The 15,271-nt window shown below is 35.9% G+C and overlaps 1 protein-coding gene across 1 annotated transcript in view; it reads left to right on the top strand.

Moving 5' to 3' along the window:
* The window catches only part of CPNE8 (copine 8), a 227,183-nt gene that overhangs the window by 137,996 nt on the left and 73,916 nt on the right, over positions 1-15,271 (top strand). Inside the window, exons 11-13 of the mRNA XM_060657941.3 lie at positions 7,688-7,763; positions 10,901-10,954; positions 12,524-12,585. Coding sequence (XP_060513924.1) covers positions 7,688-7,763; positions 10,901-10,954; positions 12,524-12,585 — 192 coding nt within the window. The remainder of the gene's footprint in view (positions 1-7,687; positions 7,764-10,900; positions 10,955-12,523; positions 12,586-15,271) is intronic.

The raw sequence follows: 15,271 nt of genomic DNA, 5'->3' as shown, positions 1-15,271 counted from the left end.
TGCCTAAAACCTTTGTTTCTCCATAAATAGTATAAGAAAAAATAATTTTCACTTCAAGAAATATAATGGGTAATAATGTAGGAATTCAAAGAAAGTATTATAAATCTTGAATGGCAATAAATGATTATTACTTTTGTATTAATATAAAAATAGCACACAATCTCCAGTGGTGAAATTCTTGCAAATCCAAAAGTTCTGAGCTGTCAAATAAGATCTAAGTCAGTCACCTCTATCTAAATGTGAAATTTCACCAAAGTGGGGTGATCTTTTTTTTTTTCATTTTTTAATGTTTATTTTTGAGAGGGAGGGGGAGAGAGAGAGAGGGAGACACAGAATCCGAAGTAGGCTCCAGGCTCAGAGCTGTCAGCACAGAGCATGACACAGGGCTCCAACCCACCAGCCACGAGGTCATGACCTGAGCTGAAGTTGGCTGCTAAATGGACTGAGCCATTCAGGTCCCCCCCTGGTATTTTGTTGTTGTTTTGCTTATTATAACAATACTATTACTATTCTCATTCAGCTGAAAAAATATCACTCACTGGCTGATAGTTTAAATTTCAAAAACAAGTTAGTGTATCACACAGACCTTCCTTTCTAGAGATTACTGTTCAAGGTAAAAACTAGAATTCAATCACTTTGAAATTATAGAGAATAAAGTATGTGACATGGATTACATAAAATAGTACAAGTTGATGAAATTGGAGAATCTAACTTCCGACCTTATCTCAGTTAACTTTTTAATTAATATAATCCTAGAAAAAAATATCTAAAGATCCTGGCTAGCTAAAGAAACTTCACCCTACCTTTCAATGGATTAAATTGCATTTGTGAAATTATTGGTAGGTAAAAGTGATTGTATATTAAGAATTTTTGGCCATATACAATTCACTTTGTTTAATGAAGCAAATTTTTATTTGCCTGATGATATATTGGTGCATTAAGCTTATTAGAGGCAATAGAAAAGAATCAAAGGTAATTATTTTTTTAAAAGTTAGATTTTATGTGTAGTTGAAATTTGCATTATATCTAGTAAATACACTTGGACTTTAAATAATACATTTATAAATATATATTATAAAAATACTTACATGTAAATATATATAAGAAAATATGTCTATACCCTGTATTTAAAAAAATGGAGTAGATATATAGGCACACAGTTTGAGCTTAAATGTGATAAATCATCATACAGAAGATTTTCTTTATGATGACATATATCATTTTTCTATATAAATGTAAATCACATCAAAAATATTATCTTTATCTGAAAATGTGTTGTTTGTCCCAAGTCTTTGTATAGATGTAATAAATAAATGAAAATAAAGTTAATAAATGAAATATTAAATAATAATAGATATAATACATACATTAAAATGTACACTTACATAGATGTAATATCATATATTACTATGTAATATTTTATATGAATTTATACCTAAAATGACAATAGTATTTATTATATATATATATGCTATTTATATCTTTTTAAATTTTTGTCTGTATTAGAAATGTATTAAGGAGCTGGTATGGATAAGACTGATAAAATTAGCCTAGTTCTCCTGCTGAATTCTTGATATTTGATATGATTATATCTGTTTTCCTCTTTTTTTAAACTTTTTTTTTTACATTTATTTTTGAGAGACAGAGCGTGAGCGGGGAGGGGCAGAGAGAGGGAGACACAGAATCCAAAGCATGCTCCAGGCTCTGAGCTGTCAGCACAGAGCCTGATGTGGGCCTCAAACTCACAAACTGTGAGATCAGGACCCCAACCGAAGTCAGTGCCCAACCCGCTGAGCCACCCAGGCACCCCTGTTTTCCTCTTGAAGGCCCAGAAGTATTATTGTAATCTATGGAGGGAATAAACCAGGACTTTACAAATTAAAAAAATTACTTTTGTAAGAATGTTTATAATCTTTGTTTACTAGCACAATTAATAATCATAATAATTCTGCAAATTTATAGACAAATTCTTAATCTGGGAATATTTAAAGGTTATATTTCTAGATTTTTTTTAAAGTAAACTAAATTCTCTGTCAGGATTTGAGGAAGTTACAAGGGAAAAGAAAGATTTGATTTTGTTGAAATTTTCACATAGAACTACTTCATTTAAGAATCAGTAGGGGCTGGTATTCTCTTGTTTAAAAAGCCCCAGAAAACCAAAACATTCTTAGATGCTGAAAAGTCTTGTCAAATTTGAAGGCTTTGACTAGAAGAAAAGCAAAGAATATTAGCAAAATCAGGCACAGCTGATAACAATATTGGACTCATAAAGATGACTTTTAGCTGATAACAATATCTGGACTCATAAAGATGACTTTTAGTGTTGATTGTGAGAAATCACAAATCTGAGGGCATAGTTTACTTGTGATCGTGGAGTTAGTGGTTTGGTTTCAGTCACCTCTAGAAAAACACTGCTGCTCTCCTACAAATACAGGTTTAACCAGTAAGAATGTCTGCAACCTATGAGTTTAATTAGGGTCACCATGACTACACTTCAATTAAAAGTGTCTCTCACTTCTGTGACTGCTTAATCTCTAGCTAATTTTAAAAATGTTGTTATGCTTGCTAGGACTGGACCAGATTAGACAAGATAGAGGAACATGGGAAGGCAGTATGTTTAAATACCAATGGAGGAGACTTTAGCATCCGGGGCTGTTGTTTCCATGGGAAAGACCATGCCCATTTTTGAGCTGGAATCTTTTCAACATCCTAGAGAAATTGTCTTTAACACATAATTTGTTTACAAATCCTTATGTGAGAGGTCCTTCAGCACACACCTGGCACACGGCACACTGTAGTGTATGTACTCCAGAGGAAAGGAATCGCATTGGAATAGTACAAGCCACAGGTGTGTGTAACTCCAGAATATCATAACGCAGCATATATCAGTTCATAAGCCTATTACGTCCTCCCAAGTTATTTTGATGGAAGCTTTCTTACAATTATATATATGTGTGTCTGGAATCATATTCTTAATAATTGGAAAAAGGTATCTTAGTAGTGTCTTTTTTGAGGAGTTAAACACTTTTCACAGAAAAAAAAGAATCAAATGAATTTTCTGAGTCTGTTTTCAAAACCGTAAGTAGGCATTGCCTCCCATTTTTCGGTGAAGACTTAAGGACCCCAAAGTTGACTCACTCCAGACCACATGGTGGTAGAGAAAGGGCTGAGATGGATTCGGTACATACATGCCATTTGTATACACTATGTGCAAAAGTAGTTTATTGACAGTCAAGAAAGTAACAGTTATCTGTCCCAAGGCAGGGTGGCCTTCAGGAAGATCACCAGAAATGCCCACAGAAGGCAATATTGCCTGCTTCTCTTTTCTCTGCCTCTGGTGGGATTGTGTGGGTGCACTTCTGGGGAAAAGAACAGTTGTTCTCATTACTCTCTGAGTTGTTTTAAGGAGGTAGAGAGAGTGATGGTGGTTACTGTGATTGGCACTTGTGCTAGTCTTTTAGACTGAATATAGTCTGAGGCAAATCTGTTCATATGACCTGCAAGGTAAGATCACAGCATGACTGTGATATTACCCTGAATCTAGTTCCAACTTTCAACAGTGCCCATTTACCAGGCAATGAGGTAGATGCTGAAAACATGGAGATGAGTTTATCACCTTTCTCACCTTCAAGTACGGAGACTGAGAGGGGAGCTATGTAAAGAGCAGGTACAATACAATACAGGTTTGTGACAGTAGAGAGATATTGGCTTCTTTAAAAGCAAAGAGAGAATGGCATGAAGCAGGAAAGGCTTCTTGGAGGACATAATAGCTAGCCTCCATAGTATAGGTGACGCTGGGAAAGAAGGTGCCAAAAATGGGAGGGGCGGTGTGGTGGGAAAGACACATTTGTTAGGTAGGGACTGTCCTACAGGTTTCAAATGTAAATGTCAGTAGACACAATCGCCATTTTTCCACTCTTAGTGGAGCACAGAAATAATTGTAATATACAGATTTTATTTAACAATTTAATCACTTTGCTCAAACAAGGATTTTAGAGGCAGACTACTAGCTATATAGTTGTAATCAATTTGCTTTAAAAATCTTTATTTCCTCAAATTCTAAGCTATATAGTCATAATCAATTTGCTTTAAAAATCTCTTTATTTCCTCCCTTATAAAAAGTAGGGAGAACAAATTAGAGAGGTAAACAGACACAAATCAGATAAGCAGCCCTGAGGTACACTTTATTTTGTAAATGCAAAGACATAACATAGAAAATTATTTTAGATGCAATTAAATTAACAGGAAATAGCAAAGCAGTATTATTAAATCACAAGGAAATTGTTGGTTGTGATTTATTGTATAGTGATAATTGTTTCAATATCACAGTATTGAAAATCATGAACAGATAAAAATGTTAAAGCAAATTAAATTTTTTTTTACCTCAATAAAATCTGGAATAGTTGGTGATAGGGGAAAAGATAATTATAAATCAGTGAAAATTACATTTAATACTTTCTTGAGAGTATTTATCTATGGCGTACTAAATAATTTTTTAAGTAAGACAAGTTACAAAGGAAACTAAAAATGTCCATGTGTTCAAGAGATCTATGATGAAATTGACCTGGGAATGAGTCCACTTATCCACCCAAATTCTTAGGATGTATTCTGGAGACAAAGCACCTTATATCTAGGGTTGGCAAGTTTACTGCTACCTGCTTTTATGCTTTATGTTGATAACCTTTCAACAAATCCTCACTTCTTGGTCATCCATTTCTCTGGCTCTGAATAGATACAATAATGTGTTTTCTTTATCTCGCAGGAATGTTGTCTTGGAGGTTGAAATGCAATTTGTGACTCACTTAATACATTTTCTCCTCTACAACACATCATAGCATTGCATTTATATGACATGCACATTCAGTGTTTTATTCAAAATGATAATCTTGAACAAGATTCAGAATGGGAGGAGCAAATATTTTATTCATTCTTCCATTTATTTGTGTCCTGTCTTACTCTGAAAAGGATCCAAGGTAATTTACAGAAATGCATGTAGTAACATATGGTGAAACTGGGCGAGGAAATTGAAGCAAAGGGGGAAATTAGGGTAAGAAATTTGAAAAGCCTGCATAGGACAGCACATCATGCATACATATCCTGCAAGAAATGGCCATACATCTGGGTGTAAACCCTCTAACAACTAATGCAGAGGGGAAAATCTCCATTTATTAATAAACAGGGTGCTTTCAGATTAGGAAACACAAATGGAAGCACAAAAGTGCAGATTCATAAGCATTGAGTCCCATTGTTCATCATTCAATTCTGTAGAGAGTAACAAATTTACCAAAACAAAACAGAACCAAGTATCAGAGAAATGCTTCTTAGAGAGCTCCATAATGACTTCAACAGGAGCACATCAATGTGTGCCGTATGATAAACTTGACCATTGCAATTAGGTCCAGATTTGCCACTCTGCTGGACTTTATCCAAATGGGTATTACATGTTCTTGAGACTTGATTGAGTAATTGTATTTACTTGAGATCAGTAAATATTGCTTCTCTCTACCAAGTTTTCGATTAGTGTTGAGTGGTGGGAATTTAGTGTTAATAGTAATAGCTGCATATTGAATTTAAACAGTTAACCAGATGAGGATTACCATAGTCAGAAAACTACCATATGGGCTTAAGTGATCCAGAGTTTATTTTAAGCCCTCTATGTTAAGTCCCCACGATTAGTGTGGTAAGTTCTGTTATATAAGGCTTGGCCACAGTTACCAATACCAAAGCATTGTGCTTGAAGCGCTCTAATAGAATGTTTTATCTCTGGAACTCTTTTTTTTTTTTAATTTTTTTAAATATTTATTTACTTTTTGAGAGACAGAGAAACTGAGCATGAGCAGGGGAGGGGCAGAGAGAGAGAGACACACACACAGAATCTGAAGCAGGCTCCAGGCTCTGCACTATCAGCACAGACCCCAATGCGGGGTTCGAACCCACAAACCATGAGATCATGACCTGAGCTGAAGTCAGATGCTTAACCGACTGAGCCACTCAGGCGCCTCGATCTCCGTGACTTTTAAGATATTTGAAGCACGCACAGCAATGGAGGAGGATAGATTCTAAACAGAATCTCTATAACTCAGTTGTTAAGGTCTCAGTGAAAGATACCAAGGTTATGAGCTTCCACCTCTGAAGGTCAAAGAAAATTATTCCACTTATTAGAAATATGTAGCACTAAAGTACTATTTTATAATTTTCCTTGTGTAACTTCAATGAGTGATTCCTAGGAGATTGGGTTCATACATACAAATATATTTACCACTGTTTCCAACCCTGTTTCCTTTCACATTTTCGTGTGTGTAGATATGCTTCTGGAAGTCAAATCTAGAAGGGGTCAGTGTGGTACATCTATAAAGAGGGATGTCCCATTTCGAATAATATCATGTATGTGTAAGATCTTTGACATAAGGGAGAACTGAGAGGCTGGAATCTAAATGAGCTGTATTTTAAATAATGTTATAAAACAATTCCTATTGCAAAAACTCTACTGAAATTAATGGCAGCTAGTTTTCTCTTCCAAATGCCATCTTTAGAAATCAGTAATTTGGTTGGCTAGATAATTTATTTGTTGGTTGTCACTGGTCATCAGGTCTATGGAGGTTTGATGGATTTTAGTGATTCACAACTAAGCATTAAACCTACCTCAGGTTTCGGGATATATATATATATATATATATATATATATATATATATATATATATATATATGGTAATAATGAACACCTTGCATTTGCAAAGTGAATGGGCCAAGCTTAAATTCTATGATATAAATAACGGTGACATCCCTTATGGTTTGTTTTACCACTTTAGTTCCTGTAATCTTTATCTTCTTCCTCTGTCGCATTACATTTCACCACTGCACTGAAAACCAGCATTTCTTAGCAGTGTGTGTTCAGATTACATAGGGTAGCAGAATACAAGTCCCCTCTAAACTACCGAATGCATAACATGTTTTTTAGGTTGCTAGGTAAACTTCAGTAGTCACATTGACAAAGATTTTATGGTGAGAACTAACACGTATGTTTAGTCAATTCCTATCCCTCCCCAGCTAAACTGAGAAGACACCTGTAGAAGGCCTGCTTTCTGAAAAGGCAATGATGATTGTTTCAAGATGAAAAAACTCAGAATAACCATGTTGATATTAACAGTATACTTTTAAACAATTATTATTGAAAATGAAATTTGGTGACTATTATCCATGTTAACATGGGATACCCTTGAAAAATAATGTCCTATTACATCCTGGTCATTAAGTTTTAGGAGTTTTGTATATTGTATTTGTGATTATTGATGTAAATAATAGTAAGTTTTGAGTGTCTTAAGCTTTAATCCTTTTTGAATAAATTATTAATCGTTTTGGTAGTATAGATGATGAAATGTCTTTGAGATATGAGTTATTAAAACAAGTACCATTTGAAATCTTAATGTTCAAATTAATATTTTATAAATATTAATCAAATTGGGATAACTTGAATATTATTTGAATACTAACACAATGTAATTTTTGAGTGTACATAGTTCAGGGTTAAAGAACAATGAAGTTATGTATGGATTCTCTTTTAAAATATGTTATTAAATTATTCTCATAGTAATTTTTTCATGATTAGACTGTACGTTTGCGAAAAGCTTTAAGGTATAATTGGCAAATGTATGAAAGCTAATACTATATATTTTGCCCTTAATTTTAGTCATGATTTCATTGGAGAATTTACAACAAGCTATAGGGAACTTTCTAGAGGACAATCACAATTCAATGTATATGAGGTAAGGGGAATTCTATTCTATTATTATTTTCCTCTGGAATAAGTAAATTTATGCTCTGAAAGTATAGATTTTGTAAAGGATAATTGGCAAAGGTTAAGTAAGTACCAATATACGTAAGAATCTTTAAGCTTATTAAACACACTTGTTTTGGAGACTGAATGATATTATTTCTCTTAAAGTTCCATGATCTTTTAACTCTGTTTTGAGAAATTTAAACATTCTTGCCAATGAAGCTTTTTATTATTTTTAAAACTTCAATATGAATGCAAGTTCATTTTTTCATAAGCCTCACCCTTTGTGTTTTGCCTTCCTACCAACCTCCTCCCCCAAACCTCCTCCTCTTTTTAATAAAAAGAGAAAAATAGGTGTTTTCATTATGTCACCATGGTGTTATAAGATTGAGCGACTTCCCTGTTGTTTAGTTGAAGACTGAAAGGAATGACAAAGCTTGATTCAGTCATGAAAGAAATCCAGGTTATTAAGGCAAGCACAGTAGTTGTTTCTGCCTTAAATCTACCTTGCCAGTTAGCTACCAGATATGTTTTGAGCACATGGTGTGTTTTGGCACTGTTAATACCTGAGCTAAGCTACCTGTACATTCTCTATAATTTTTTTTATTTAACAAACATCAATAGGAAAGGAGAATATTTTAGTATTAGTCAATAATCGTAACTCTCCCTGCCAGATTGACACTAAAATTGTACCCTCTTTTAAGTTAGGAGTGGAGCACTTTCCTTCTTCTATGGCAGTAGCATTTTATTCATTCACTTATTCATTCATTCACTTGTAAAAATGTTTATCGCATGGCTTTTATATTCCACATTCTCTGTTAAGATGGTTAAAAATTTCAGAGATACAGAGATGATTAAAAATTTCAGTGTGTAAGGGAGACTAACACATGAAATATGGTTTTTTATTTAAAAACATTTTTTTAATGTTTATTTTTAAGAGAGAGAGACAGAACATAAGCGGGGAAGGAGCAGAGAGAGAGGGAGACACAGAATCTGAAGCAGGCTCCAGGCTCTGAGCTGCCAGCAAAGAGCCCAATGTGGGGCTTGAACTCATGAACTGTGAAATCATAACCTGAACCGAAGTTGGATGCTTAACCAACTGAGCCACTCAGGCACCCCTGGTGTATTTTGTTAAGTGCTAAATACTGTATAGTATTTTACTTAGTAGAGTATGAGATATTATAGAGCAAACTTCCCAGGCAAGAGCAAAGATGGGGTAAGCATCAGTTTTTCTATCTGCGTCTTCCAATGACGGAATATTAAGGCTCCGTATAGGCAATGAAAATAATAGAAGACAGGTGGTACTTACCGATCCCTGGTTTCTTCACCTATCCTCGGGCTTCTATATCTCCAGCAAAACCCAAGCTTTTAAAACCCCCCTACAGCTTTCCAGACTGGTTTTGGCAGATAAAGACCTCTTGTCAGTTCCTGAGCTGATGGGATTACCTCCAGAACTGCAGTCATGCTGGGTTGGAGCCGCTTTTGAAGCTGTTAGGTCTGCACTAGTATCTATGGTTGGGGGTGCTTTTATCAGAGTCTTGAATGGGCATGGATTCTATCTCATCCCTGGGTGGATGAGACTGGCTCTAGTACTTTATTCAGTAGGCTGGCACTGAACCAGTGTTCCTCTTGAGGGTATACAGTAGGGTCCTCAGTCAGTTGGCCTATTACTAAGTATGAGGATGTGTGTGGCTCCAGCCAGCACTTTTTGAGAACTCGTGTCTGATCACCTGATGGGTGTCTAAGCAGGACTGGCTGTGGACCATGCCTAAGAAGGTCAGCCACTGAGTCCCATGGCTGTTTCAGGTACCATAGCCGAGACTTTGGTCTGTAGACCTGGCTTTGGAGGTACAGATGGGCATGTCTCCCACCAGGTCCCTGGGCGGGCTTCCTGATCAAGATCAGAGGGGCTGAGGCCTAATAAATATAAGGATATTTCATGATCTCCTGAGGTACAGACATGTGAGTGTCCCCTGGTGGGTCCTTGTGTCAGCAATACTGCTCACAAACTATAGCTGGAAGGAGCTGAAACTAAGTATTGGGCCCTTTCAAGGTCTGGACAATTGCAGACAGGATTGTTTCTTACTGGGACCCTGGACCCATAGGACTGTTGGTGGACTGCAGCCGTGAAGGGGCTGGAGCAATGTATAGAGCCCTTTTGGGATCTCTAAGCTTGCAAAGAGCTTTCAGGATCTCCATGCATGCAGACAGGAGTGTCTCCTGCAGCCTTCATGTACCTGCAGGCCTTCAGGTTCATTTCAATAACATGTATTTGCACTCTGCTCCAGCCAACCTGGGCCGATTGCTTTTTCCTCTTTCTCAAATGTCGTGTCTTTCCTTTTTTATTGTAGCCTTAGTTTAAATTGATAAAGTTTACTTCAAATACTACTTATTCATAAATTCTTTTAACTTTCTTTACCTGTCAAATGTTTCCTGTGTATTTTGGATTGGGATGTGCTGAAGGATCTTCTCTTAAAGCACTTATGTGTTTTTTTATCCTATTAGATCAACAGATTTTACTCATCTTCATATTCCCTATGTTCTTTGGTGTCTTATATAATATAGGAGTGCAAGAATATTTTCCTCATGGAATAAATGGTCAAAAATTAAATCTTAGGTCCACAACCAGACCTTTACCAATCATTGCATAGCCTGGATGTCTGGTGGAAATTACTGCCACTGACAGCAAAAGAGTAACAGAGCCCTCATATATGCACATAGCCAGGTGATTTGCTATGTTAGTGTTCTTTACCTAATAACAAATTTATGTCTCCTGAATATACTCTTCTTTGCTATACATAATTATTATTATTTAGGACCTAGGATGTTAAAGGTCTCCCTTGCATCAAGAAGATACAGATGGATAAGGGTAGTCAATGCATAAAGTGATTGAGAAGAATATTACTGAAAAAGAAATTTTTTTTTAAAGAAAACAGTCATGAGTAAATTTTATAGAGAAATTTTGGCCTAAGGACTGTACAGGAATCATAGTAAAGGCATTTGTAAATGAATAAATGCATCAGCAGTGAAGACAGCAGTTTGAACTACACATTTTTTATATATTTTGTATAAATCCTATGTATGTTATGTATAAATCCTAACACATTGTAATTATCTGCTTTCAAGGTGGTGAATCCCAAAAAGAAAGGAAAAAAGAAAAAATATACTAATTCGGGAACAGTAAGTCAAATTTTATGTTATTCACTAAAGAGCCAAATAAATGAGTTAAAAAAAAAAAAAAAGTGTAACATTTACATTGAATAGTACTAAAGACTAAACTCTTGAAATTTCCCAAAACCCAGACAGGGCCTGTCTTGGTAATGTATTATGGATTCTTACACCCTCGGGAATGGGAGTTTTTGTTTTTTGTTTTTGTTTTTTTCTTTTTTTTTTTAACGTTTATTTATTTTTGAGACAGAGAGAGACAGAGCATGAACGGGGGAGGGGCAGAGAGAGAGGGAGACACAGAATCGGAAGCAGGCTCCAGGCTCCGAGCCATCAGCCCAGAGCCCGACGCGGGGCTCGAACTCACGGACCGCGAGATCGTGACCTGGCTGAAGTCGGACGCTTAACCGACTGAGCCACCCAGGCGCCCCTGTTTTTTTCAATTTAACCTAGGATTTTAATATGAAGGTGTATAATAGAAAAATGAACTTGCCGTGGGAATGGTTGTAATGGAGAATACCTTATAAAAAGTAGTGACCCAGCTTCCTGCAGGTTGTCCTCAGGATTCTGTGGCCTCTGTGGGAAGCTGAAGTTTTGTTATGAAATCTTCATTGAGTGGAATCACACTAGAGAGAATCAAGTAGGTGTGAAAAAGTGTGTTAGTAAGAATGACTATACTCTTTACAGGCTACACTTAACTATTAAGACTCATGGCACATGAAAGTACTTGCTTATAGTGTGTTAAGATTTGCACCTTGTAGAATGCAGGTCTAAACCGGGACAGGAAGGTGTCGATGAAAGTATCTTAAGATTGTGAAAAAATCTTAAAATCATCCTATTCCTTCTTTTTGGAGAATTCAAGTGTGCCTTTTTTCCCCCATTGGAGTATTATTAACACACAATGTTATCATTCCAAGTGATTGATGCAACAATTCTGACCATTATTCCACGCTCACCACAGTAAGTGCAGTCACTGGATTTCACCATACAACCTTATTACAGTATTATTGACCTGCTGTACTTTTCATGTCTGTGATACTTCTGTTATAATATACTGAAGATTTTTATCATCAGATTAAGTTTTCTTAGGAGAAGCAAAATCTAAGTTCTCTTCAAGTTTCCTTTTAAAGATGTATACTGCAAGACACTTAAAATATTAGATAGCCCCATTACAAGAACATGACAAAAGCACACCTTTCCTCTCATAAGGTTTAACTCACTGATTCTGATTTTTTAGTTTTAACTATGTTTCAACTCCTTTAATCTTTCCTTTTATCTAAAATGGGAAGTAACACCGTGTCATTGTAAATAATTTCCATGCTATTCTTCAAAGGAACTAAACTGCTCATGGGAAGGAGTTAGTTAATTTTTTTGACCCTTTTCCTTCTGCTAAATTTAAATATAAGAGCAGTCAGTCCTAATGGATTTTAATAAAGAATAATATCATTATTGATTTTCAAAATGTAATGTTCCTCTCTAATATGAACTATGAGTTCCTCTCTAATAGTTAGAACAAAGTCCATTTAGGTTTCCGTTAGTACCAGCAGGTAATTTTTGCCTTGTTTCTTCCCTTTTCTTTTTCAGGTAACCTTACTCTCTTTTTTGGTAGAAACAGAAGTTTCATTCCTTGACTATATTAAAGGAGGGTAAGTCATTCTCTGAAATTGTTTCATTGCTTAAACATTTCTTTCATTGTGTCTAGCAAGTTCTACCACTAGGTAACAGGCAACTGAAATGATCAACTTTAATATAGTCTGATGGCAGCCTTTTTGCACTTGTGTTACAGACTTCAGGAGATAAACACAAAGAGCTATTACTTTGGGGGAAAACTGTAACTTTCCTTTGACCAAGAGAAAAAAATTTCATTGTGTTAATAGTAGTTGCAGATAAAGCTATTATATGTACTTTCAGAGAGTATTTTCACTTGCCTAACATATGGGACTTTTTATATGCACTTTTTATTATTTTTGAGATAGAAGAAAAGCTTAAGGGCTTGTTGTAAGTGTATATTTGAGCTCCAGAATATTAAAGAATGTATCATGTCATAAAATCATAATGCAGAAATGAACGGTGAATAGTTACTTAGTTGCTCCCTACACTTCCAGGCAAGAATACATTTCAGAAAAAAAAAAAAAATGTTCTTGCAACCTTTCTTGAAATGTTTCAGAGTCCAAACAGGGTCTGTGTTGGTAATATATTATGGATTCTTATACCCTAGTGAATGGGGAGGGTTATTTTTTCCATTTTGTTCCTATTTTTAACCTAGTTGTCCCTGTTTTTTTAGGGACAAGCATCCCCAGAGATAGAATACAATCATTCATTACCATACCATCTAAAATGTCCACGTATTATAATTTATTTGCTATTACTTACATTTACAACATACAAAAATGGTGAGAGGTAAATTTGAATGTGTTTAGTAACTTCATGACAAATAATAGCAGCCAGAGACAACACACTTATAAACCTCTTCCTAATTATGATTTAGCAATCTTTTTTTTCCTAACACCAGTTCATGGATAGAATGCCATGAGGCGGAGGAAACGGATGAGGAGGCCAAAGGAACAAAGATAGTTGACCAAAAAACAGAGAGCTTGACCTTTTTGCTCTCAGTTAAGGAAACAAACAAAAACCAAAAACTATACTTGCTTAAGTGGAAAACCAATGCTATATATGGACATCTTACAATGTGCCACCTGGCTGCACAGACTCAGAAGCTATGGTGGTTGTTTCCATAAAGTTAAAGGAAAATGTACTAAAGTAGAAAAAAAAAATGTTTGCTGTTAAAGAAAACCTTCAAGAGTGAGCCTGTGAATAAGGAGAAAGGAGATGGATCTTTATTTAGCTTTACAAACCAGAAGGACAGCCAAACTCAATTGGTGTGCTTGTCCAAAAAGGATGAGAGGAGGTGGTGTTTTTAAAGCTTCAAACCACAATGAGGGAGAAATTTCAGTTGGTATCATTTGCTCAGTGATTGGTTGGCCTCTTTTGCTCAGTATTGTGGGTTGGGGGGAAGTTTTCTAGGTGTCTAAACCTCAAAATGATTATCCTGATTCTAGTAAGTGACTGTTCTGTGACCTCCAACTGGTGACAGTTGCAAGATGGACTCAGAGTTGTCAACTGTTCCTTCACCCCTTTTCCTCTTCATTTCCCCTTTTTGATCACTGGTGTATGAAACATCACCATGGTCAATTATGGTGGGGGAAACTCATTATGGTAGAGTTCCTTGTTGCCCAAGTGCTTGTCTGCTTGGTTCTATCCAGTCCTTCATAGGGGGCATAGGGATATACATTGGAGCAGTATACACAGAAGCTTAAGTCATCATAATTAGCTTGGGAGTGGAAGAGGAAAAGAGAGGCACTTCTGGAAACAAACAAAACATATTTTATATAGCAACCAGATATTTAATCCAAACATTAATAGTCTCATTCAGTATTGTAGTCCAGGTTTAAAGATATTTCCTATTTTGTTAGGCAACCAACTAAAGAGATTGAATGACGGTAGGTAGCTTTTAATATGTTGGAGGTGGGTTTGTTGATATTGTGAAGTCAAGAGCCCTGTGTGAATTTTTTTTTTTTTAAATTTCTAATTCCATGTTGAACAAAGTATTTACCCAGGAGTAACAAGAGATATTAGCAACAGCACAGACACCCCCTTGTTCTACCAACCAGTAGTCAAGTGCTATTTGATTGTCTAGGACTACTGAAGCAAGAGAGTCCCAGGATCATTGTAAATTTTGTAGGGCTGAACCAGTTTCATGGGATAATTCCTATAGAACATTTGTGAGATTACATTGGGTGGGTTTGTGATAAGAAAATCCTCCCCAGGGGGCCAGCATGCCTATAGCCAGACCAAATCCAACAACTATTATACCTAAAGTCCTTTGGGTTCTATTAGGGGTAGAGTTGTGGGTAGGGTAGACAGATTGGGTTATATGAATCCTAGAGTACAGTGTCCAGTGACCCAGGTATTGTTAATGCTTTTGAAGGCTAAGGCTTGGTTAGTTCTTCCATAAGGGTTTCCCATATAAGGACAGATAATTAAGAGGGCTGCCACAGATAAAAATACACCCTTCAAAACCACACCAAGATTCAGTTGCTCATGTTTTATTGCTCAGAGTGGTGCTTTTGATAATGGGGAAGGAAAAATTGGCACAGAAGGAAGATAGGGGTCCTGCAACATAAGGTTTGTGGAGATCACAGTAAGGATAGAATTTGGGATTAGTTTGATTATAGCAAAACCTCTTACATATATTCCACTGATGAGACTTTCTATATGTCATTCCCTGGGAAATCACTGGACCCAAGTATTGATAGTAAGTTTCATCATTTG

This window comes from Panthera onca, chromosome B4, assembly GCF_046562875.1.
Source record: "Panthera onca isolate mPanOnc1 chromosome B4, mPanOnc1 haplotype 2, whole genome shotgun sequence".
NCBI classification, from domain to species: Eukaryota; Metazoa; Chordata; class Mammalia; order Carnivora; family Felidae; genus Panthera; species Panthera onca.
The sequence above is the reverse complement of the archived record's forward strand: the minus strand, read 5'-3'. Positions and strand labels throughout refer to the sequence as shown.